The sequence below is a fragment of the Morone saxatilis genome, unplaced genomic scaffold, assembly GCF_004916995.1.
Source record: "Morone saxatilis isolate NCDOM2014 unplaced genomic scaffold, NCSU_SB_2.0 Contig5, whole genome shotgun sequence".
In the NCBI taxonomy this organism is placed as follows: Eukaryota; Metazoa; Chordata; class Actinopteri; family Moronidae; genus Morone; species Morone saxatilis.
In genome coordinates this window covers 14,416,361-14,442,343 of record NW_023340095.1, presented here as the reverse complement: position 1 = coordinate 14,442,343, position 25,983 = coordinate 14,416,361, and the positions used below count along the sequence as shown (strand labels likewise).

The window sequence follows — 25,983 nt, the reverse complement described above, 5'->3', positions numbered from 1 at the left end:
AGCAGGGGGCGGTAAACACCTGAGCTCCACACACTAACCTCTGCTGACCCGGATGTTGATATGATATTGAACTCGGTAATTTCCCCGGCCAGCACTTGAATGAAGAGTTGTTAGCATTTATTTTTTTAAGGCCACTTCATATTCTTAATGATAACGTAACTAGATGCCCGAAAAAAGAAAAAAAAAAATCTCAACGTGGAGTTTGAGATTGTTCATTTACCCGCAACAGATCGATAATCAATCAATCAGCCCGCCAGCGACAGAAAACTGATCATGTCTCAAGAGGGATATCAATCACCAGCAGTGAAAACCACCGCAGACACGAGGTTCGTTCATTTCTATTACTAACATGTTAATATAAAGTTATTATACAAACAGGTAGCGTCCAGAAATGGAAGATATAAAATGTAGTTTATGATTAAAAGGCTGCAAAGTTTCTCCCAAGAACAGTTATTATCCCCAAAGGAGCTCAGTGTGAAGTTCACGGAACAGAAAGTGTAGAAGATGTTCTGATTAAAGCTGAATGAAGCAATTAAATGTTGTGTTTAATGCTCTTAATGCTGCTCACCAACAACAAGCCCCATTAAGTCACATTACTTATCATTTATACGCCTTATATATATATATCCTGTCAGTGTGTAACCCTCTATAGTTACCCTGTGTTGGCACCGGAGGAGCTACTATTAGTTTTAATAGTTTTAATAGTTTTAATTGATCAACATTGGACACAGCACCGTTACTCTCATCTTTAGCTCAGCTGGCTAACGCACCGTGTGTTTAGCTTTGATGGACAGGACTCTTTGTCCATTTGAGTCGTAACGTCACAGGTACATTTTAAAGTCCAAACGTGCAGAACAATACGTTAAATGTGTAGTTTGTGTCAAATAAAGATCCGGAGAAAGCAGAAGAGCAAAAGTGGCATAAAAACGTCACAGCTAGCAACGGTTAGCTGAGATACGTCAGCTAGCAACAGTGAACAGTGAAATATTATGGACTGATATAAAGTTAGCAGATCTGATGGTTTAAAAGGTACATATGTGGTGTTTGGTGCAGGAAAGATGACTAATAGGATATATTTTACTTTGCCAACCTGCTTTAGATTTTTTTTTTAACCCCAAAACTACTAAAGTGTCTTTAATGTCATTTTTATTGCCCCCTCCCTCCATTGCGAGGCCATAAAAACTCTGTATGTCTGTTTTTCAGTCTATATGTGAAAAATAGTCTTTCATATACTATAACTCCAACCCTTGAGCATCATAGCATGATTTGTGTCTTTAATATTGTGTTGTTTTGATGTCAGATCTGTATTGATTAGTTAAATCTAGTGCTGCTGCAGAGCTGCCCTGATCTACTGATACTGTTGAAGAAATTTAAGAAAACATGATTGTTCGGTACAGACCAAACATTTCACACACAATGTACTGCAATGTACACACATCATCATGATTTTGGTAGTTTATTTTCTTTAAAGTTGTGATGCAAAATTGATCATTCCCACAGTAATCGGGAACCATCACAATATCGGTCAAAATAACGGCCCCATTGTCCTCAAACAGAGCTCAGTTAACATCAGCTTTATTGTGTGTGCTCAGCGATGATGTGTTGGAGAGCTGGGGCAGAGGCGTTTCTGTGGTTAGTAAAGTGCGAGGCTCACATTTCATATGCAGTGTAATACAACTGAACGGTGGTTGCACATTAATAAAAGCCTGTCTGTCATATATTTGAGTTCAAATCAGATTAACTTAAACAGGATTTTGTTTTACGGACAGAAGAAAGTACCTGCTACAGTACGTTCAGTGTTTTGTTTTTGAGTTCATGTGTCAAAAGAGTGAAAGTGGAAAAACATTGAGACTGGACTTAAAAATAGAAGATCTGCTATCGAGACATCTTACAGTGTCTGTACTCTATAGTGAGTGTACAGTAACAGTCCTGCAATAAATAATACTGCCGTTGTTGAGGCTGTCAGAAAGAAATGGCCTCAACTGGCTATTTATGATTTATTTTTTTATTTTTGGGGGGCTTTTATTGCCTTTTTTAAATTAAAAAAGCTGCAGCAAGGACTCAGCTCTCTCCCCAACTCTGTTATCTTTGAGGCTGTAGCTTTTGTTCAGGTTGTACTGCGTATAGGATGTTAGCTCTTGCTCTTGCTGTACTGTAGTTTAAAAAAAGATATGTCTACTGTATTGTGACATTAGGTTGTAATATCACAGGCAATCTGTGGCTCTCATTGTCATTGAGGCTCAATATAGAGCTACTTAATGAGGCCGTCACTATCTTATCTTTATCAACAAGGATCTAAAAACACTACGGCCACAGACCATAACCTCTAACTTTTAAATTCCCTTATAAAAAGCAGAAACACTAATGTTGATGGTTCATATATTAATATGTGAATACGCTGCTGATATCTGATAAAAAAACACGAATTATTTGGCATCTAAACAAAAACACAAGGGTTGATGTATCCGTTTTATTCTGCAGTATTTTTCCTGTAAAGGCTCTGCTCTTACACAGCCCGGTTAATGTGGTCCTGGTAAACTGTGTGCTTGTTTTAATACACGCAGCCTGAATGCACATGAATCGCAGAGGTCCAGCCCCGGGAAGACGCCGATACAAATCCTGCACGAGTATGGCACCAAGAGTGGCGACCTCCCTGTGTATGTGATGGAGAAAGCGGAAGGAGAGGCTCACCAGCCCAGCTTCGTCTTCAGCGTGAAAATCGGAGACGTTAGCTGCACAGGTACGTTCCAGTCCCACCCCTGCTGTGTTGACAGCTGCCTGTCACCGGACGAACCCTCGCATTTGAGTGGAAAATCACACGTATGGTAATTCAGAAAGAGCGCTCAAACGTGCAACGTATCATTGCTGCTTTGTTGTCAGTTGTGTCTGTCGCTGCAGTATACTACACTATATATCCTCTATATGCCTTGTATTGTTTTTAACCAAGGTATCTCTAACTTCAGGGATAGAACAGTGCAGGTCCAGAGAAGAGGATGAGAAGCATTTGCAAAGCTCTCAGTGTTGAGGTGATGAGAAATGATCCAGTCACTATATCTTCAAACATCCTTTCCAGTAGCCTCCTGAGTTAATCTTTACTTTCTGGACTACAAAACACCTTGTGGGCTTCCAGAATTAACAGACATATTTATGATGAGTGATTTGTGGTTATGGTGTTTTTTTTGTTTTTTCATCTGACTGTAAAATAATCTTTGTAATGCATTATTTAATCTGTAACGTTGTGTGTGTGTGTGCGTGTGGTTGTATTTTGTTTCAGGTCAAGGTCCCAGTAAAAAGGCTGCTAAACACCTGGCTGCAGAGGCTGCCCTGAATATTCTGCAGATAGACCCTGGAACAGTGTGAGTAGAGCTGAACCATTATTATTGAGATAAAATGAACTGGCTACAATTGTTGTAAACATTTAAGTCATTTTCTTAAATACTGCTGTTGTGCTCTCATATGTGGAAATCTGTCTTCTATGATAGTAAATTGAATTTATTTGGCTTTTGTTTTTTTTGCTTAGACAAAACTAATCATTTGAAAATATCAGCGTGTGCTATAATTGTTCAATTATAATGGTATTTTCACTATTTTCTGAAGGTAATTCATTGGCGAGATAATCGCCAGATTTTCAGCTATTTACCCATCAGCCGTTTTAGCAATGCAGTGTTGCAATACACACATCAAACTGGTTCTCAGACGGCCTGTAGTGAGTGTTGATCTGTTGCAGGTGTGGTAACTGCTTTCATGTTAATTCTCAACAGGACTGTTCCTGTGAAGTCTGAGAGTAACGGTGTTGTAGCAGAAACAAACAACCACCCCAACTCAGTGGGGATACTGCAGGTGTGAGAATTACGGCGGCATTGTTTTTGTTTTGGTGTGTGTGTGTGTATGTGTGTGTGTGTGCATATTTCTTGTCTGTGGTTATATATGAGCAAGTGTCTGTCAAATGTGATTAAAAGAGATGAACCATAAGTAGGGAAAGCTTGATAAATGTAATTTATTTCCAGAGATTAAAAGTTGTGTCCACTTACTGAAGTGTAATTTAAAGTGTCATGTCCTGAATTAAAGGCACGATAAGTCTTCTCAAATAAAATACTAACACTGTTTTTCTCTGTCCTCATTATTTTCTCTTGTCTGGCCTTCAATCTCAGGAGTTAGCGTTGCAGAGAGGATGGCGTCTTCCTGAATACACGGTTTTAATGGAGGCTGGTCCGCCGCACAAGAGAGAATTCACTGTTACCTGTCGGATGGAGTCCCTGTCAGAGAAGGGTATGGAAGTTTTTTGGGACATCTGTGTAAAATCTTGTGACTGCAGTGTTGTTCACTCTGTTCATTTCTGCCTTTATGTTTCAACAGCTGTAGGAAATTCAAAAAAGGCAGCAAAAAAGGCAGCTGCAGAGAAAATGGTGGCGAAGCTTCAAAGTCTGTCAGGCTGTTCAGAAATCACATGGGTACGTCAAATATTTCTGGCCCTTGCGAAGACCACTGGAGGCAGCGGTAACACTCGACTTAATTTGAGTTTTTATGTTACATTTAATCTTTTTTTGTTTTTTTTAGACTCCTAAACCAAGTGTCCGATTTGAGAACTTAAGGAACTCATCAGCGGAGAGCATCTCTTTACTGAGAAGAAACCCGCTGAGCATTCCCAACACAGATTACATTCAGATGATGTTGGAGCTGTCCAAGGAGCAGGGCTTTGAGGTCACATACTTCGACATTGGTAAGAAAACACACACTACATTAGTTGCTAAGATACAGGCTTTCCAGTCAGCTAACAAGCCTCACTTCCCTCACTTGAAAAACTACCAGTAGACAATTTAAATTAGTATATTAATGAAGAAACAAAACAGACTTGAGGAAGTAATAAATAAGCATTAAATGCTCTAAATAATATCTACTATTTGTTTTGAAAAGGCTGCAGGTTCAGTAAGTCTGTCCTTTTAAGTATTGTCCTTTTTACCCAAGATGCACTTGAAACAGAGCAAAGAAGAAAAGCTGTTTTGTTGTAGAGTGTTTTTATGGCTCGCTGCAGATAAAACAAAATGACAAAAATTATCGCCATGACAAATAAATTGAATTTCCTATTCCCCTTTTTTTTTGGTGCCACTTTTAATGTAAAGTGGCTGCAGTAGGAAATGTTTGGATTACATAAGCAGTAACTTATTACAGCTGTGATGCAGCTGTGGGAGAGTGAACACTGAGGCTGATCAATGAGATAAAATTACAAACGGTAACGCTGGATTATGTGCTGAATCGTTTCCTGGATGTGTAGAAAATTTGAATCCAGGTTAGGAATGGTGGACTCCGCCACTAACAATGATATCTTCTATATTATATACTATATATTTAATGACAAATGTAGTGATTTATAGTTTAACGGACTGGAACATCCTCAATAACGACAGATCTTAATCCATTTCTGGTTTACAGGCTGGAGGATGGGAGGAAGCATAGTTAGCTGAATGGAAAGCACCCAAAGGAATCACTACACTATTGATTTTTCGTCGTCGTGTCATGTTGTAAATCGCGTGTCTGTGTTTTGCAGACGAGCTGACGGTGAACGGCCAGTACCAGTGCCTGGCTGAGCTGTCCACCTCCCCGGTTACCGTGTGCCACGGCACGGGCATTTCATGTAGCAACGCTCACAACGACGCAGCACACAGCGCCCTCCAGTACATCAAGATCATGGCCTCCATCAAGTAAAACCACCACTGTCAACATTTGCTTCACCTCTGTTGTCACATATATCAGTCATGATGAAGCTGTAGATTGTTCTTCCCACTAGTCTTCCTGCCCGTGGACGATATGAGGTCAAGGTATATTTTTATAATTAAGTATATCACAGAGCACATCGTGCTCCACAGTATCTCAAGGCAACTTTAGAGCAGTATTTGTGAAGGAGGCCAAGTTTCTCAATGTTAAGAATCAGATTCTAAATAGTGTCTTTAGGATGTACCATCATGTTTTACTTGAGATGATCAACATATTTAAGCAAATGTACGTGTGAATATGAAGCACTTCCTTATGAACTTTTTACATGCATAGTTTGAGCAGTCACTGCTTTATTCGTCCACATTTTTTTCTGTGTGGCTTTGGTGGAAAATGTTTGCTTATTTTTTTTAACCAGGATTCAGATGTTTTTACGTTACATTTAATTTAATTTTTTTATTCCACATGCAGGAATATATTAAGCTGTATGTTGTTCACAGTAAATAGAAGATCTTAAACTTTTAATTTACTCACTTGCCTTTCTGTGAACGAAAGTCTCCTGAATATGAATTGAAAAATATTATTTTGACTATTTATTTTTTTTGTCTTACTTCCACTTCAGTATGCAATCTGCAGTTCAACACCTGCTGTCTATATCCGGCTGACTCAAAAAAGATATAATGTGTAACTTTATATTTGCATTCTGCTGGTCTCATAGTACCATGTGATATATTTAATAAACCTGTAAGAAAAAAACCCAGAAGCCTGGTGAAGAGCAGCAACAACGTGTATGAACCATAAAATAAACACTAAATGTCGATGATTGTTGGTTTCTGTTGATGCTCGTACGATCGACAGTATTGGGAGAACAGATTGCCGCGGTGCTTCCAGGAGCCCCCGTTGCAGTGTTATTGAATGAAATATCTCTCGTGGGAGCTGACCACTTGACAGCCGTCAATTTATGAAGCTGCACATCCTTCTGTATTAGTACAAAGGCAATTACATCAGGGCCCTGCGCTCTGGTTCATTCACTCTTGATTTGTGGGGTTTAATAGCGAGACAGAGACAAGAAAGCACATGACGACGATACAAAAGGATTTATAAAATAGACTTGAAGAAAGTCTGTAATTTCAATTATTCATAAAGCTGAGGTTTTACAAGGAAGTCTCATAAATTAGGGCTGAACGATTTATAATTTAGGTTTTTCTGACTAAGATCATGACTTCAGTTTAAATCAGGTTAATTTTCTATAAATTAACTACAGGCCTGTATTTGTGGTCTACAATTATATTAGAAAGTTTGTACTAAGCATAATCACACATTTTTTAATAGAAGCAGATAAAATAATGCAGATTATTGTTGTGAACAATTTAGCCCACATTTATTATGTTGTTACATTCACATGAATCAAACATAATCATAACATTCAAACAGCTGCATAGTTGGTTAACAGTGTTGACAGCTCTGTAATCTAGCTGCTTAAGTGTTAAGCTTACAATGACAAGTTATGAATACAGCACTGATGTATCATCGTGTCAGATGCCCAGTGGGGTGCATGCTAACTGCACCACGGTCATGGCGCCGTCTTGGGCTCTTTGTAAATGTGTTTCCATGGAGGAGGTCGGTTCCACAGCGAACCTTACTATTACAACTGTGCCAGGGTCGAATCTTAGTCTATATGCTGCTGTTTCGGGACATGAGGGTATATCTCTACACTGATGTGTGGTACTGAGTGGGGAAACTTGGTGTCTTGCATATAAACAGTGTTCCCTGATGGAGGTAAAGGCCTTTCCAACTCAGTGAAATGCAGTTTAGATTGGGGAGGAGAGGCCCCGCAGGGTCTTTTGTAGCCCTGCCTGCGAGGGTCTCCAGGGTGGTCTTGCAAGAATGCAGTCTCCATACTTGTTTCTCTCCCTCAGGGAACACTGATTATATGCATAACCCCTGAATTTAAGGTGTGCATAGAGAAACTTTTCCCCGTCAGCAGATGAATTTAAAAACATCTAACCACCACAGTGAAGGTAAACATTTGATAATACATTAATCATTTGTGAATCTTAAAGCAAAAATACGAAGAAATTCCAATTAAAGCCTCTTAATGGCAAAAAAAATGATGTTTTATATGATTAGAAACTGAATATGGTTGGATTTTGGACTGTCATGCAAAGAAAACTAGACATTTGAGGACGTCACCCTGGACTCTCTGGGAAACCGTGAGTCTAACTGTGATGCATATTTTTAACTCTTTTATGGCGTTTTATAGACTGAACGACTCTCAGCCCATTTGCAATGAAACCTCGTGTGGACAACGGTGAAGGACTTTTATGGTCTTTTTACATATAAACCACACAGTGATCAGTTGAGTTTTACAGTTTTATTAGAACAAGCACTATGTAGCAGCAGTGTACAGTGTTCATGGAAAGATATGTACTTTGTTAAAATTGCACTTTAGAAGGTACCCATTGGGAAATAGATTTGAAAGAAACTGAGCTGACACAGTGCTTCGTGATACATGTCAGTCCAAAACAAAAACACATGAGAGTCCAATTGAGAAAACAAAAATACTTTTTTTTTTGTAAGGCATCTGCAACATTCATTGGCAGGCTAAGTTGTCTAGACATGCAGGTAGAACAATGGATGAAGAAAGCATGAGGAGGTTTTCATGATTTTTATTTTTTCACTACAGTCTGACTCTATGATACCAATCGCTACGCCAAGCATCGCCCCCTACCTCCTCACACAGCTTCTGTCATTCAGGCTTGTTACAAGAAATCACTGACGTAGGCGGGGGGGGGGNNGGGGGGGGGGGGGGGGAGGGGTCAGCTTTTGCAGTAGTGACCCATCTTCTAAATGTGCTGTATTTACAGTGATCACCAAAAATGTATTGGTTACATGTCGGAGTAGCAGAGCAGTGCAGAACACATTTTAACACTGCAAGCATTTTACAGTCAAATAAACCTTTTTTCTTTCCCTCTCCTAATGTCAAAGACATGTCCCTTTTTAAACCTTAAGCCAAGACATTTTGTCCACAGCTAAATCCTAAACGCTAACTATCAATATAATTTATCATCTGTAGGCAGGTGGAGACTGGATAATGTGCGGACTTGTTAATGGCATACCTTCTTGGCATGGGGATTCTTATCAGTAGTGTTTGTGAGGCATTAATAAATGCATTAAGGCACAGCAAGTGAAACTGACGCTGATGAGTTGTAGCATTTTAGTTTGTAATCTGGGGTTAAATTTAAAAGCACATTAAAAAAAGAAAGAAATGGATGCAAAGCAGTACTACCTTTTTGGTTTGTCATCTACAGTACCGATATGAACAGTGCACACAATGGATTTGCTTCACATAGTCTTCACTCTACATATTTTTATTCACTCTTTTTCTCCTTCAGTGTCCTCGCCCTGCAGTCCCGAACGAGGGGCATCAACGAGGACAATGTGTGACTACTTTGTGTGTGTTGGGGTTGATCAGACGCCCCGTGTTATATTTTCTTACTCTGTAACACAAAAGGGGGACAACTAGTTGAAACATTAAATCTAATCTGCTTTGCTTTAAACACACAAACTGCAAATAAGTAACTGGTGCTTTGCAGAAGAGCATAGCAGTAAAGTCTCTGGGGAATCAGACATTTTGGTTGCTGGACAAACTTGTTTGGCTTCAATGTCTCAGGAACAAAAAGAACAGATTCTGTTCTTCATGTTGTTGACCTTCAGTATCCTGAAACTGCAATTTCATGGGACGACCTGTAGGTGGCTCTGGTGTTTCAAAATGCACTCACTGTATGCTTAATTCTGATTCAGAAAATGTATTCCTATTGATTATTGATTAATTAATGTAGGTGATTTAGCAAGAAAAATACCAAACAGTTGCTGGTAATAGTCTACAAATCAGAAAAGTGTGTACTTTTCTTTGTTTCATATCATAAAAGGTTTTGGTTGTCATCTTTACTACTCTATCTATCTATCTATCTATCTATCTGTCTGTCTGTCTCTGTCTGTCTGCTTCGTCTGTCTGTCTCTCTGTCGCCTCTGTCCTGTCTGTCTGTCTGTCAGAACAAGGATGTTGGCCTTTGGTAAACTGTGATGGGACTATTTATTACAGAAAATGAATAATTTGTTAATTACATTGTTGATAATTTGAAAATAATTGCACATTGGCTGGGTGTAGATGAGTATTTAGCCTCGTACTGGAAATGTGTCTGCTTTTCTCATGTTTCACTCTCAAGTCTTATTTATAAAACCTAAAATCAAGTTTCTCAGAAGGCTTTACAATCTTTACAACTGTCTTCACCATCTTGTCTTCGACCTTTGATTCAGATAAGTGTCTGGAGTTTGAGCGTGCCCATTACGTCACATTTATCTGCACCACATTCAGAGAGTAAGACTGAATGTGTGCCCACTATATATGGAGGGAGTTATGTGTGTATTTATGTAACCATTGATTCAGAGGAGTTGGTTTCATGTAACTATGTTTAAAATTAGACAGTGGGGCAAGGGGAGGGCTGGTCCCTCTATTTACACAACGGACACCACGACAGATCTCTGTTGACGGTTTAAAAAAAGAAAAACATCTGTAAAGTTTGAAGGTGTGCGCCTGCATCACGTGTTCAAAACACCAGAGTAGGATGTTCATCTGAATCCTGCCTCTCCTTTCACCACACCACAAGCTTTGAGAGCTGCTGTTTGAAAAATATTCGTTTAAAAACTCCATCTATGGACACTGTACTTCCTCTGCTGCGGTCGAGATTAATTTTAAATGAGCTGTTTCCCGAGAGAGAGTACTGCTATCACACAGATTCAACAGTATTAAAAGGCAAAAAATAAATAAAATCTGCCAATTCACATAATGCTATTTCACTAAATTCAGAGTCCAAGATATTTTATAAAAATACCTCTTTTTTTTCTACAATAATTGATGATATAGTAAATACGGCTTTATGCCAGTGAAAGCTGCTCTCTAAACATGCACGGTATTGTAGGTAATCAAAAGGTCTACTTCATAGACTAGTCTAACCCAAACGGCTGTCAGAAATCAAATGGCCTCAACAAAAAAAGCGCTAAATCGTTTGTATGGGTGTCTTTTTAAGGCAAGGACATACTCAGAAGTCAAAGGAGCTGAGGAAAGATCTACATAGGAGTGGTACGATTGTTGCCCTGACAACCCAGCTTCGACAAGCACAATGAAGGTGATCCTACAGGATGTTTCCATGGATGGATGACCGTGTGGCAGCGCCACAGAACCTCGACAGGGTTGCTGGGCATCAGGCCATTCCTCAGTCTGCAGTCCATGCACACAGATGTTTCATCATCAACGTGTTTCTCTTTAACACCTCATTGTGCATAGGTAACAGCCTTCTTATCTGCGATGACCACATGATGGACTTGTCGATCCGTGTGCTACCACAGGTTCACTGTATGTTCCATATTGATGAAGCCGGGATTTTTGCGGAGCTCCCAGTACGTGTTGTTTGAGACCCACCTCTCCCTGTGATTGCCATCAACCACTTTCCTGGAAGAGAAGATAGAGAAGTGACAGTTGTGATCAGAGGTGGGCAGTACAGATACTTTGTTACTCTATTTAAATCGTTTTTTCAGGTAACTTTACTTATTTATTTATTTTTTTTACTTTTAGCCGCTTTATTTTTACACAAATATCTGTACTTTCTACTGCTTACAAACAGGCTTGTTATTTTAGTTTTAATGCATTTGAGGGGAATTATTGATTATTATTATTCTTTTTCTATCCTTGCATGCCTTCCAAACATCAAGGCTGGTGCATATCACACACGGCAGATGTAAAGACCTAACAAATCGAAACAGACCAGAGGGAGACTCTACCCTGTTTGAAGTTTCTGTGAGCTTTAGAAAGAATACTTCTTACTTTTATACTTTGAGTACACGTCAGAGCCTGCACTTGAGTAAAGTTGAGTCAGTTCTTTTTGTTACACAAGTATCGGTTCTTCTCCTTCTACTACAAAAGCATGAGTAGGTGGGTTTTTATCAAGGCTGGTAAACATGCCTGGAGTCAGATTTATAAATGATGCATGTGCAAAAATAAACTATTTTCTACATATAAACTACTATTTATAACAAACTAACTGAGTTTTTTTAGAGCAATCAGAGGGTGATATGATGAAGTGGGGATTAGTAATAAAACATAGTTCAGGTTTCACTGATTTTGTGATTTCTCAGCAGCCTGAACACCAATATGTAAAACCATATTACTAAACTTAATTCTGATTAATGATCTCATTTGACGTCACTTTTTTTAACATTTACAATGGAGGGTAAGTTTATTTTCATGGTTATGATTTTTTCATTTTATCCTTTATTGTGATTGTTTTGACTGCTGCAACATTTAAACTGTGTCGTTACAATAAATATGAGGTAAACACCCGCTAACATGTGTGCCAATATGAACTTAGGTAACCATGTGATATTATTATTGTGTTATTGTGAACTTATGTCCAAAGAACAGAAAATTCAGTTTTATAACAGACTGTTGGAAGCTGCTGGTATGGAAACGAATGAATCAGGACATGGTCTACATCCATCTATGGCTGGCAGTGGGAGTAGAAAGCAGGCTCACATGTGCGCCCAGTTTCCCTCTATAAACCAGAACCATGTGTAACGCACAGCTTCTGGATGAAAAGAATGCGTATACATATTTCTGTCTGAGTTTTCTGGTTACTGGTGTCTGTGCTTACTTGAAGAAGCGTGGCTCCTGTTTGATGTCGTTCTCCTCTTTCCACTTCCTCCTGGTTCTCTGCAGGTCCTCAATACGCTGCTTCTCTGAGGATGCCATCTCCAAGTTCCCCTCCTCCAGATGCCTGTGTGACCCAAACGTCACTTTACAGTAAATACATACAGTTTGTTTGGACAGCAATGTGCGTTATAAAACTCAAATATATCCCCAGCTGCATTCATCACACAACTATAACATAACCAGCACATTAACTAATGTTGCGATGATGTTTGTGGGAAATCAGTGGCATGTTTTTGCTTTTGGTGGCAGCTGATGAGCTGATGCTGTACCTTTGATCTGGCCTGAATCTTGCATCTGTTCGGGGCAGAACATCTTTCAACTCGGGGCAGAGCTCATTTAGTTCAATGGCGAACCTGGTGAAGCCATAGTACAGCTCATAGTCTGTGGGCATGGAGCCTGACAAGGAAAGGAAACAACACAAACAAAAACCTTAAAATCTTAAAATCAGTTTATTATGTTGGCCTACCCCATCCAAATATATTGTCTGTTTCTGGGAATTTTTACACCGAAAACCATCCCCTAAGTCCCTTGAAAACTTCTACTGGAATTTTAATGATGAGTAACAGCAGTCTTAAGTCCAGCAGTGAGTATGGATGGAGAAACCAGTGCCTACCTGGCCTCCAGATGCATTTGGCAGAAGGTGGGACACCACAGTAAAGGCCCTCGTGCCATTTTCCAAAGAGCCTGTGGATCACTTTCCCCTCCTGATCCATCACAAATCCTTGAACCTCATTCACATTAGAACTCCAGTAGTTTCCCTGAAACACAAACACCACACTGTTAGCTTCCCTTTTACCACGTGCAGCTATAGTGAAGAGGCTGCTCTCACTGATTACTGAACTTGTTTTACCTTGACGAAGGTAAGTTTGCAGAGGCAGGCGCTGCTCTTTGTGTTTCTGATGGTGATCTCCCCGTAGTGTTCGATCCACCGCCGTCCACTGAGGATGTTGTGTACACAGGTGGTGACTTTGTTCCATTCATAGTGATCTCCAAACCTAGAAATACAGAAAAACAGCGTGCTCATTGTCTTGATCTGATGCTGGAAGTCCAGATGATAAAAAAAGTGTTAAAAATAAAACAATATTCTTTTTGTAAACTATGATGACGTCTTCTGTTTATTATAAGTTCATTGGAAAAAGTCTTGATCTAGTTTGATCCAGCAGCTTATTCAACAGCCCCAGATTTTCACCATTCCTGTCTAAATGATTTTGTGTGGTAAAAATAGCTTTGTAGGTTACTGAGAATCTAATAAGGGATGAATAGTAGAGATGAGAAAGATTCCCATGTTCGTGAGCGTTCACCAGACAACTCGAGATGGTTGTATGTGTGTGTGAGGGTTGAAAATACTGTGCAGTATAACACTACATGCATGGTACATCCCTGTTTGGGATATACACATTGCAGCTTATTAGTCAGAACTAATAAGTCTGATATGACATGAATGCAGCATTGGTACCAGATGATGATTGTAGTGATTACCTGGGAATCATGAGATTCACAGTCCCAATTGGTAAAATCTCCATCGATTTTCCCCAGAACTTGTTTTTCCATCTCACATCTGAAAAGCAAATCAGTAAAAAAGCACCAGAAATGAAAGAAATTCAAGAAAAAAAAAAGCTTTTTTTCAAACAGTAAAATTTCAGCTGGAGATTAAAGAGGCTAAACGAGACTGTCAGGCTCATCTGCTAAGCCAGAGTTCCCACGAGGAGAACTCCTCACTAATTAGGTATGTAGCCTACCTTGCCAGAAGGTGAAGTTCTTAGACTCACAGTGGCAGGCGGAGATGGGAGGGTGGTGGCTCACCTTTGAGAGAAGATCAAATACACAGTCTGACAGCTGTTGTTGTTGAGATTATACATCATCATATACGTATATCTGTCAGTGTAGGAGGACACATGATGGATACAATGTGGCTTTATTGTGGAACTTAGCTTATTTATTTATTAAATGATCAACATCAGATAAATCTATTTTGATAATTTAATTAATTTCAGGTTCATGCTCCTGAAATTGTTTTTCCTGTCTTATATGATAGTAAACAGAATATTTGTCTGACCAACAGAAAAAACAAGCAAAGACATTTTTCACTGTCTTCTGACATTTTATCCACCAATTAATTATTAGTTAAGAAAGTATTCAGCAGACTGAACAATGTCTGCACCCTTGAACAGTGAAATGGGAGGAAAAGATGTACAAATGCAGTTAGTGTCTGTGTCCTGATTTGTGTGGAGCATAATGCACTGGTTTGTCTTTGAACAGCCCCTCAAAGACAACCAAATACAGTACTGCAGTTATTCCTTCATGAACAAGACAAATACTCGTGTATAAAAATAAACTGCTGTTTACAAAGTCAACAAAAAATTTGAAATTTAAACATCTACAACTGAGCTGCTGAGTGTGATATGATGGAAAGCTCCAGAACAGCTACTAAATGGGCGACGAGGGAAGATATGATTGGCTGCAGTGTCAAGAATAAATGTTTAAATGCCTTTTTTATTTACTTATTTATTTATCTGTTTATGGTATTATTATCAGTTTTATCCCCTTTTTCTATGTATACACGTGGAGGATGAAAATGTTGGATGAGTAGTAAAATGCCTATAAAGGGTAAGGGGGGTGTAGTTTTATGGTAGGAGATGACCGGTCAGCAGATGGTCACAGCCATACGGTCAGCTCACAGGACTATTTCTGTGAGGGACCTCAAACCCATGTGGATTTTACAGTAATAATATAAATAGTACAACAGGGGTGCTCACTGTGAAAATGATGTACTGAGGGGTATATAAGGGGAAGCGTTCTAGAAGTCGAGAGAGAATACTCATGAAGTGGTTTCTCTCCATGCTGCATGTAATAAAGTGTCTTGATTATCACACCGGCTCGAAGTTCTTCAGAGAACTAGCACTCTCAATCTTGGGAAGAATTTCCACGACAATACATTTTAATCCTTTCCTTTTTTTTAACTGTTTATTTGGGATATTTATCTTAATCTGTTACTTACGTTTAGGTATTTGTATATCAAGCCCAGTTTAATTTGGTATATCCGTTTCTTATCCTCAGTTTTCATCTTTTTCTAATTCTGCCTCCAGTGTTTCCTCACTGCAACTTGATGAGATAGCGTCTCCTCAGTTTGTTTATATTTTCTGTTTTACTGTTCACAAAACAAGTATTACTTTACTCCCTCTCTCTCTGTGTACAAATAAGCTGCAGAAGAGCTTCTTATTATTAACTCAGATAGAAGAGAAGAAGAAGAAGTAGAAGAAGAAAATGGCTATATATCCAGATAACATAAGATAATGCTTCTGTTTAAAATGCACCTAAAGGTCCAGTGTGTAACATTTAGGAGGATCTGTTGGAAGAAATGAAATATAATATTCATAGATATGTTTTGATAAGTGTATAATCCCCTGAATAAAGACATTGTTATGTTTTTGTTACCTTACAATGAGCCTTTTATATCTATCGACGATGTGGGTTGTCTTCCGTGGAGTCGCGCATGTTTTTACAATAGCCCAGAGGGGACAAACCAAACACTGGCTCTAGATAGGGGCGTTAGCGTTTTTCTCATGTTCTGCAGCCACCATAAATTCTCCTTTGCGCTTGTAAAGGGCGGATGAATCTGCGACTACACCGCTAGATGCCACTGAGTCTCACACGCTGGACCTTTAATATCATAAAACATTTCTGTGCACAGACGTACCTGCTCCGAGAAAAAACAGAAGCCCTTGTCTTCCCGAATACATTCATAAGTCTCTCCGAGTAGCGGGTTGAATGGCTTACTTCCTGCTCTGTAGTAAGTGGATGAGTAGCCTGAGACGGCAAAAGCAGCGACGAGAACCTGTCAGAGAGTCAAAATAACACAGCAAACATAAGCAGAAGGGGATTAACTGGTTCACATTAGCAGGCTTTCTCATGAATAAGCAGAACATTAGCATTCACTGGGCGCTATCAAAAGGACAGAAGACAGATAAAAATAGTAGGATCCAAGGTCAGCAGCTGCATTGGAGCGTACTACCGCCTCGCAGACATGACTGAGTGAGGCAATTTATGTTGTTTTGTGACTGGCAATGTCACCTCTTATACAAACAAACACAGGTATGATAGACACAGAAATACAGCAGGTATTTGAAATGTGTGTCTGAAAGTCAACTTGAGGATCGTCAGTCACAGTTTCACTCCAGAATCGTCTCCTGCACCAGCAGTCGTCATATTCTTTAGATGTAACCTGATGAACATTTGATTTGACAGGGTGCTTTACCATGCGTTCAAAGGGATCCTCGGTCTCAGCAGCCTTGTCCAGCAGCTCGCTGTACTCCAGCTCTTCACACATACGCTGCAGGGTGTTGAGGGGCTCATTGAGCTCCACAGGCATGGACACTTTGGACAAGTCCTTGCCAATGTTGTTTCTCAAGATGTTCCAGAGGTTAATGTTGCTGGTGTCAGGACACGGCGCCGACAGGCAGGTGCGCCGCCCATTACGGAAGGCACTGCCAGCAAAGTCTCCGTTTGCCACTGGGAAGAGAAATACCAACTCATTAGTATAATATTATGGTACAACATTATCTGTAGCACTCACTGTTCTTAGTAATATAATAATCTTTGTTTATAGAGCAGTTTTAATAAACCAGGATAAAGGGGCTTCACATATTGCAACATATTAAAATCAACAAACGCTTATGAAACAACAAGGAACCTGCAACAATGAGGCGATTGATTGCTAAGTTAATTGACAAAATATTAATTTGCAACTATTTTATTTATAGATTAATCTGCACTTTTCAGAGATGGTCTGATTCCAACTTCTAAACTGTGAGGATTTTATTTGTCTCATGTGACAGTAAACTGAAGATCTCTAACTGTTGACTGGATTAAAGAAGACATGAAAAACGTCACCTTTAACTTGATGGACATTTTTCAGTTTTCTGACATTTTATAGACCAATTAATCATTAACCATTAATCAGCTAATCAAGAAAATAATCATCAGCAGATTTAAAAAAAAACAGGCATTAACTGGACCAGAATGACATAAGTAACCAATACTTTAATAATTTAGATTAAAGAAATTCAAGTAAAATCAGGATAGGTTCTCCAATAAAACTGTTATAAGAAGAGATTTAAAAGTTAATTTTGAAATGGTCAGCCTCGTTCCAGAGCCTCGGGACAATCACTGCAAACACTCTGTACCTTCTGGTTATCAGCCTAGTGCAACTCTCTGGAATAGATAAAATATAAAACATCGTACAGAAAACATCAGGAATATAGCGAGGAACCGGGAGCTAAAAAGAGCATTAAAAGCCATCAATAAAACAGCCTCAATGTGCGATGTGGTCATTCGTCTTAGTTCGGGTAAGGAGCTTGACCTGGATAATTTTATTGCAAGACTGGCACTTCTTGATTGGATTTGATGTTTTTTTATTAGTGTATTAGTAATGTATGCTACTGTTGGTTTGGTCAACTAACTGGGACACGTCACTCTATAGCTGTAGGGTAAGACTTTACAACATTAAATACGCTGAAATGACATCTCTCTCTTTCTACATACTGTCATTGCTTTTTATGACATCCTTATATATTTCAGTCACATTGAAACAGTATTACAAGTCTTAGTAGTTTTCCAGCCTTTCAAACTACATGAACATCAATGTTTTTATCATCATGATACTAAATATTGCTGTGTGGTACGTGACAAAGATGGAGGAGGGAGATCCAATCCCTCCTCACATAGATAGCTTTCATAAAGTCTAAGAGAAGCCCCTTGGCACAGAGCAACCCTGCAAAGTCAAGTGCCTCAGCCACACTTATAAATGAGCTTGCAAGAACTGTACCAATGTGTGTGTGTATGTGTGTGTGGATGTTGTAGAGGAAGCACGGTTGATCCACTTAGTGGGATCCCCTCTTTTATTAAATCTTTCCTCTTTTCTAACAAGGAACTGTGGATGCTTGGCGTAGGCTCATGATGGTGCAGGACTGGACCTACTTTGTCTGGAGACGTTATCAGTCACACTGGCGTTGTCCTCAGAAATGTTATCACTCACATCGCTGACATATGACTCATCGTCTGAGCCCTGCGAGGGGAACAGGTACAAAGTGGAGTGAGTCAGTGCAGTACAGTACAACGCAAACTATGATCAGAACAGCAGACGGCCTTTGTCTCACACACACACACACAGTTGCTGCAGTTTGCCAGTGGCTAACAAACTGCAGCAGTCGTCGGCTATCTGTCCCACTGCAGTAATCATAAGATGAGACACTGCAGCATTTTCATACTTTATATATAGCAAACACAATGAGGCCATTGACGGCGCCAAAGAGGAGCATACTGTAGCAAACTGCTGTAATAGCCTCTATAACAGTCACCTGCTGCTGGTGAAGATTTTGCCAACAGTGTAACACAGGTCTGAATGGGCCTGCCAATGGAGCTAGTGGATGGAGGGGTTGATGCATTTCCTTGGTGAGTAATCCTTCAACATGGTTCAATGCATGCCTGGGGAACTACAATGCTCTATGGCTCTTCAGAGACCACATATATTTGGAGCAGGGTGTTCACAGGAGTTAAAAGGGGAGAAGGCACGGCGCAAACTGCCTTTTTAACAAAGCGGGAAGCTACAAATCAAGACAAAGAAGAGTGTTATGATTCTGAGACACAACTGAGGGATTAAGCCTCGGGGCAGATTGGAAAGGAGCCCTCCCGTGTGCCAGACTTTGTTTGAGTTTCCGTTATATGCTATCTCTGTCTTTCATGCTGCCCTCATTAATTGCTGACTAACTCCAGCTCCATCCACATAGCATATCACAGTGACGTTTTATCTGGCTTCCCAGCAGCAGGGCTAGTTTGACCCCCTCCTTGATCCACTTCCTCTACAACTCCTGCTCCTCATGGTCCAAACCGCCGTCCTTTCTTAAAGCTGTTTCTCAGCTGCCCTCTTTTATACCTCATTCTCCGACGAGCTGGCTGACAGAAGCACTTCCTGGGCATCAAAGAACTCAGAGACAGACTCCGACATGGAGAGTCGGCTCTCATTAGAGGCCTGCTGAGTCAGAGGGATCCCCATCTGTTCCCCAGCCTGCAGGCAAACACACGAGATGATGCTATGATGACAGGTTGAAGAACCAAAACAGACCTGAACAAACACAAACACGATCAGAAGACAAAGCAAAGTTCATTTTGCAGCATGTGTATCCTTGCCAGAGGGCAAGCTCCCATCCGTTTCTAATTAGTCATTTTTTTCCATTAACCTTGATGTCAGGTTCTGCATAGAATAATCATCATTTAAGCTTACCTGCCAGGACAGACTAGAAAGACCATCAATACATAAGGACAGGGATCAATAATGCAATTGACAAACGCAGGAGGCAAACACTACAACTACCGGGCCAGCCTTGAAAGCCTTGGTGTTTTATCAATGTAAGAGTCAGAAATTAGCTCCGTCAGTGACAGACTGACCACAGTGACCTACCTCATCAGGCGTGGAGATGACGTTCACACTGACAACTTGTTCAGTCAGGACAGATTCAGAGTGGATGCGGTTGAGTCGGGTTCGAAGTTCTGCGTTTTGGGACAGGGCCTAAATAATGAAAAATTTTGTATTTTCCACATTAAGTTTGATGTTCATATCTAAACAATAGTAGGTTCAACTGTTGACTACCTCATTTAAAGGATAGGTTCGTACTACCTTTGAATATACAAAAAAACTCTTGAAGAGTTGTCTGTCCGTCTGGTTTTAACCAGTGGTTGGACGAGTTGGCTTCTTGACTACACCTGGAGGAACTTCACTACGACTCACTCAGTAAGGACTGTGGAAGTACATTAATTTAGCTTATCTATTTTTTATGCAAGGATTGTACGTTAATAATTTGTAATATGTAGCATGTTAATAATAATAATAATAATTTGCTGTTTTTTGTTGGTCAGGGGTGGATGGGAGTGTTTGATGCACTAAATATAGGTAGTTTGAAAGACTTTAAATAAAACTGTAAATAAAAAGAGTTTTGGTTTGGATCTTTTTAAAAATGAATACGTTCATATTATTAGCTGCTGTCATTTCTCCTCTCCAAACCAGCTGCCAAGAGATATTTTCCCAAAGCAACTACACTGTAAAAGAGGGGGGTTAAAAGTCCTCATTCTGTGCAAGAATGCACAGAGGTTAGCTGCAGCTAATATGAGAAGTCTGGGTTAGCCAAATGAGTAAATAACCATATGTATTAATTTTAGTATGAATTTCCCTCTTTGTGATTCCATGGAGGGCTGGAGATTTTGTCTGCCATCTTTTCTCTCTTCATTGACGGCCACTTGGACAGGAGGAATGATTGCAACAACCAATAACCTTCTCAACATGGGCATGTGAATATTGCATAAAGATAAAAAAATCTACTGATTGTTTGGCCAGTTGGGGAATAGCAGAAAGAAGCTGTGATATGACGAACTGGTTAGCAAACCAGTTGCCTATTTACATATCCAGCTGTTATGTTATTTATTTGGTCAGTCTACTGTAATCTCATTTTTGGTCTCCACACTCCTGAAGGAAATATCTGGCTCTTAAGTTGCTAAAAGCTTCACTCTGTTCATCAGGAATCTGTGGCTTCATCTGGAAACAGCTGCCGACAAAAACCACCAAAACAATTAGCTGAACAACGCTAAAACGCCCAATAAAGCTGAGGGGAACAGCAGAGTTCGGCAATAATTATCTGTGGGTTCATCACTATGAACAACCCATTATACATGTCTTCCATTTTTTATATAAAAACATTGATTATATCCACTTTAAGTAAATGTGTACATGGTTATAAAATATCAAAAGGAAAGGAAAACACTCCTTGCAGACGTTAAAATAGTAGAAATCAGCAGCTGTAGCTATAACAACCATGACTCCTGACTTTCAACTTTCCACAGCGCTTTGCCATAAAAACCTGACCTAAGGCCTGCGACAACATTGTCACACGAGCATCCAATTAGGAACAAAGCAGAGATAAAGCAGCAGAAACATTTCACCAAAATGATGTCAACTGTTAGCAGAGGAACAGTCCAATTAAATCACTGGAGTAGAGCGACAGCCCTAAGGAGCAGAGTTAATGAACTGCACAAGGCATTTCTCTCTCTCTCACCAATTAATATGGGAAAAGATGATTGAACTTTCACTACTCACTTGCCTATGCTCTCATCTCCACACATCATCTTTTTTAATAGTGATTACCGTGACTGCTTGGAATAAGCCGCAGCTTGTGTGTTTCATCTGACAGCCCGTCATCATGAGAATATTTTCTAACATGACAACTACAAAATGGGTTCGAGTTTAAAGACACCAAAGACACATCGCTCAAATTACTGCAGTAATGTCCCCAGTAATGTGCAGATCGCTCCTGGTAATTACCTGCTAAAACAACCCCCCACCCGCCTTAGCATTACGAATCTGAAGTAGCCAAATACGTCTGACAAACAGCTCAGATTGACTAATCCTAACAAATCGTAGAAAGAAAGAGGCATCATGGTTAATGGTTGAAGGCGGCTCATTACCTGTGACAGAGACTTCCTGAGAGAGTTGATCTGGGCGGACTGGTCTGACTGCTCCTGGTCAGACAGAATCTGTTTGATCTTCTCTTTTTCTATGGCCACTGTGTTGAAGGCAGATTTCAGCAGAGAGTGGACTGCACCGAGAAAGGACAAAAGAAAATGAGTATCGATTACACTGTACAGTTACGTTGTCTTGTCCGTTGCTTTGTCACAATCCTCAAAGGAAAAACATGATCCTCAAAACACTACGTGGGACTCACATCTATTCATTTTCTTTAGAAAACTGTTTCGATTTATAAATTCTGTGCTTCCTTATGTCTGTATTGTGTTTTAGTTTTCTAAATTCTTTTAATTTGTCAGTAAAAGCAGTATCTTGAAAAGCTTTCTATAAGTACAATGATCATAACCAATAGAAACAGTGGGTTAAACTACTGTATACAAAAACGATCCAGGTTTAACAAACCAGAATAATCCTTTAAGATTTACTGGACACTGGGACAAATTTTGCCTAATAATCCCTGGTGCTGCAGCCATGCATGCTGCCTGCCTACCTTTCTGGGCGATGGTGCAGAATTCCTCCTGAAGTTTAATGTAGTCACTGGCACACTCTACACTTTCTGTCAGCCGGGAGACAGGGGGCTGAAAGTCCACCAGCTCGGCACACAGGTTGGGGTTGGATGAGTGGAGGCGGATGGGGGACATGCTGGCAGACAGAGGGACCTGGAGAGACACCACAGAGGGGCACTGTCAATCAGCTGAGAGGCACAATGATGTGTTGTGTGTCTGAAAGCCAGAACCAACCGTGGGGAGCAAGAACCTTGGTACGATAAGACATGGTTAACTCTGAATGTACGGTATAATTATTCAGTTTAAGTATCTGACATGTCACACCAACATGTCACACTGAGGAGCAGTAACCAAACCAAAATAAATGCATCGTCATAAGGTAAAATTTATGAAGATCTGCAGTCATCAAGGTCATTAGATATCAAGAAATAGTAAATCAAAGGGACCTGGACATGCTGCATTACTCTGTACAGCTGTCTTTGACTTGCTACATGTAGAAATATCTGAGGTATGATTCCGTTCTTTTACCATGGGGCTTGGTTAAAAAAGGCAACAGCACATGTAGTCTTTCCAGGTAGCACGGATTAATATTTTAGGCAAAATAAGGAATAATGAGCAAGGATGGAAAAATCATTACTCAGGCCATGACACACCACGCTGTCAGTTGCAGTGCAGACTGGTTTAAGAACGAAAAAGAAGACAGAAAAAGCACAAACAATGTTGTCTATGTTGTGTGTATGTGCTGTAACAACCTCTCTTTCCATTACATGGAAAACATATAGATATATAAATCCAACAAAGAAATCAAGTGAAATATCATACATTGTTATATATCTTTCCTTTTAATATTTGCACCTGTTGTGTCATTAAATACTACATTAAACACATGGTAAAAAACTTATTTAGCTTGTTGTCTTAATTAACTAAATTAACAGTTTCTCTTTAACTGTGACCTGAACTACAGCATTATGGAAGCCCCAGTAATTTCCTAATTAGAGACTGCATATCTGAGTGTGTGTAAGAGTGACTGCAAGTTTGTGTGTCTCTATGTAGCAGAGCAAAAGTCAGAAAAGAAATACCTGAAGCTGGAATTTTGCATCTTTGCCGACACTTTTTGTTCTCCATCTTCTGTTCAAGCGCTTTTCTTTCTTTGACAATTCAACACAATTGGTCTTTGTGGCACAAATGGATCAAAATATGTAAAATGTGGTTAATAGGACAAACACATAGCAAAAGTTAACACACACACACTGACTGCAATGAAATGGCAATCATTCTCACAAATGAGTCGCAAACAAAATATTGAGACAAATGAGAGGTGTGGTGTTAAAAAAAAAAGCATTTCAGCCAAAAATTATAGTCCAAAAAATTTAAATCAGTTAGAGAAGTTGGCAGGTGTTCTGTAAATGCAGCTGAATCCTGTCTGTCTAGACAGGTAATGAAGGTGACTGCAATAAAGGATCCTGAACACTTTCACACACACAAAACCAACTAAATTGCTTCCCCTGCTTGCACGTGTGTGTGTGTTTCTGTATGTGTGTGCATGTCTGTGTGTGTGTGTGTGTGTGTGTGTGTGTGTGTATCCTTTTCACCTGCATATCTGTGAAGTTGGGTGCTGACTGTGTCCTTTGCAGAATCTCCAGACTCTGCAATAACCGGCTCAGCTCAGTCAGGTTGGACTGGCATCGTGCGAGCTCTGAAAATGAAATTCACACCCACGCGTGCGCACAAACACATTCAGTGTTGTGTGTCATGAAATGGTCATCAATCCTCCTCTCAGGGTTCAGAAGACTTATCGTACAGCCAGAGATATGATTTAATCTACTTCTCCCTAAAATCAGATTTAATCCCAGCATGATGACGAAAATTGCACTTACCCTCGGCGCACTTGTCCATCTCCTCTGATTCCTGCAGCCAAGCAACCACCTTGCTCTGGCCGTTACTGTAGGAGGCAGGCAGGCTGCTGTTGCTGCCGCTACTGGGGGCCACCGGCTGCCATGGCAAGCTGCTGGGCTTGGCCTGCTGTAGGATGAGATTTGGTTTCTTTGTCATATCAGAGTTTACTGTACTCCGTTCAACTGGTTTTGATCATACTGTAGTTATTCAAGTGGCACTGACATTGTGAAGAAATTAATATTCTGGATTAGGGCTACAACAATGAAATATGTCCATTATTAATTCATCTATACATGGTTTTTGATTAATTGAGAAATTGTTTTGTCTACAAAACTGGTTGTAGACAGAAAAGGATCCGAGGTAAAAAGGAGAGCTGGCAGTTTGGACAAACTTTAGTACTCAGTAGTGTAAAACATGATAGCTACTGTCATTTCCCTTAAAAAGGGGGTGTGGAGGTTAGAAAAGTTTGAAAACCTCCGAAACTAATGAAAAAATATCCATCGCAATCCCACCCAAGTTGATGTCTTTGGATTTCTTGTTGTGTCAGATTAATGTTGCATAAAAGAGAAAAAGAACGAGTCATCCCTTTAAGGAGCTGGAAGCAGCAAATATTTGGTTTTGTTAATTTTTTCTTTTTCTTTTTAAAATTAAAATTGTTGCAATTTATTTTTCTATTAACTGACTAATCAGGACTAATGTGGATACAAAGACTTCACTAGTATTTAAATGGATCACTTATACCATACCCATACTGTATGGATGGTGTCCTTGACGAAGGTACTTGACCCACATGCAGCAGCTGCAGTGAAACTGAATTTTAAATTAAAGCAGGTTGAATAAAATCATGAGAGACGTTGCATTATCTGCTTTTAGGAGCATGTACAGTACAAACTGCAGCCATGCCGGAGCTTGCTTAGTATTTGCAAGAGACCTTGATAGTGCTCCTTCCAAAACTAAGTCTTAAAGCTAAGATGTAGCAGTTAATTCTGACTATAGGACTAAGGTATCTCATTTTAAAGCTGTTCTTCTGGGAGAGCTCATCAGGCTCCAGCCAGCTGCTCTGAATCCAGATCCTACTGATCACCTCTAATGGCCTGCATGAGGCACTGAGCCGAACTCCCAGGAGAACCCGCACTCGCTGCATCCTGACATTCACACACAGTTCAGACACGTCAACGAGGACCAGGGGTTCACACTAAACTAAAAATGATCTGGACAAACAACCCTTTTCGTTATCCTAATGATCTGTATGCAATTACTGGCCCAATCAGCATTTCTGCATTGAACAGATATCTGTCTGAACATTCACAGCCATTAGTCTAGCAATTAGACATAATACAGGGACACATCAGGGCCATGATTACAACATCAATGGGGAGCTTAGAGCACATTTAGTACAACATGGAAATTGAAAGAAAAACATTACACAAAGTGAAAGGTGTAAAGTTATCAGGTGACAGAGGCAGACACATAGTTTTGTTTTTACTTTGAATGTGAATTTTACTTCACCCACTATTTCCCATAAAAACTTAACA

General features: G+C 39.8%; 2 protein-coding genes across 3 annotated transcripts in view; one reads left to right on the top strand and one right to left on the bottom strand.

Annotated features, from left to right (window-relative positions):
- The first annotated feature begins 56 nt into the window (after positions 1-56).
- prkra (protein kinase, interferon-inducible double stranded RNA dependent activator) lies at positions 57-6,529 on the top strand. Its single transcript, XM_035677213.1, has 8 exons — positions 57-326; positions 2,565-2,740; positions 3,275-3,356; positions 3,762-3,840; positions 4,152-4,269; positions 4,357-4,451; positions 4,558-4,720; positions 5,546-6,529. Exons 1-8 carry the CDS (start codon positions 274-276, stop codon positions 5,701-5,703), a joined length of 924 nt encoding a protein of 307 aa, XP_035533106.1. The 5' UTR covers positions 57-273; the 3' UTR covers positions 5,704-6,529.
- A 3,196-nt stretch (positions 6,530-9,725) lies between these two features.
- osbpl6 (oxysterol binding protein-like 6) overlaps positions 9,726-25,983 on the bottom strand; it is a 29,934-nt gene continuing 13,676 nt past the window's right edge. The window contains exons 6-22 of one of the 2 annotated variants that reach the window (XM_035676892.1): positions 24,430-24,574; positions 24,145-24,248; positions 23,632-23,724; positions 22,537-22,705; positions 21,989-22,119; positions 19,935-20,042; positions 19,410-19,541; positions 18,455-18,542; positions 16,734-16,987; positions 16,176-16,313; positions 14,218-14,281; positions 13,958-14,036; positions 13,329-13,473; positions 13,092-13,236; positions 12,748-12,874; positions 12,420-12,542; positions 9,726-11,221 (exon numbers count right to left, since the gene is read on the bottom strand). In XM_035676892.1, the coding sequence (XP_035532785.1) occupies positions 11,110-11,221; positions 12,420-12,542; positions 12,748-12,874; positions 13,092-13,236; positions 13,329-13,473; positions 13,958-14,036; positions 14,218-14,281; positions 16,176-16,313; positions 16,734-16,987; positions 18,455-18,542; positions 19,410-19,541; positions 19,935-20,042; positions 21,989-22,119; positions 22,537-22,705; positions 23,632-23,724; positions 24,145-24,248; positions 24,430-24,574 (2,157 nt within the window). In that variant the 3' untranslated portion in view covers positions 9,726-11,109. The remainder of the gene's footprint in view (positions 11,222-12,419; positions 12,543-12,747; positions 12,875-13,091; positions 13,237-13,328; positions 13,474-13,957; positions 14,037-14,217; positions 14,282-16,175; positions 16,314-16,733; positions 16,988-18,454; positions 18,543-19,409; positions 19,542-19,934; positions 20,043-21,988; positions 22,120-22,536; positions 22,706-23,631; positions 23,725-24,144; positions 24,249-24,429; positions 24,575-25,983) is intronic. The other variant, XM_035676893.1, reaches the window with a different exon arrangement.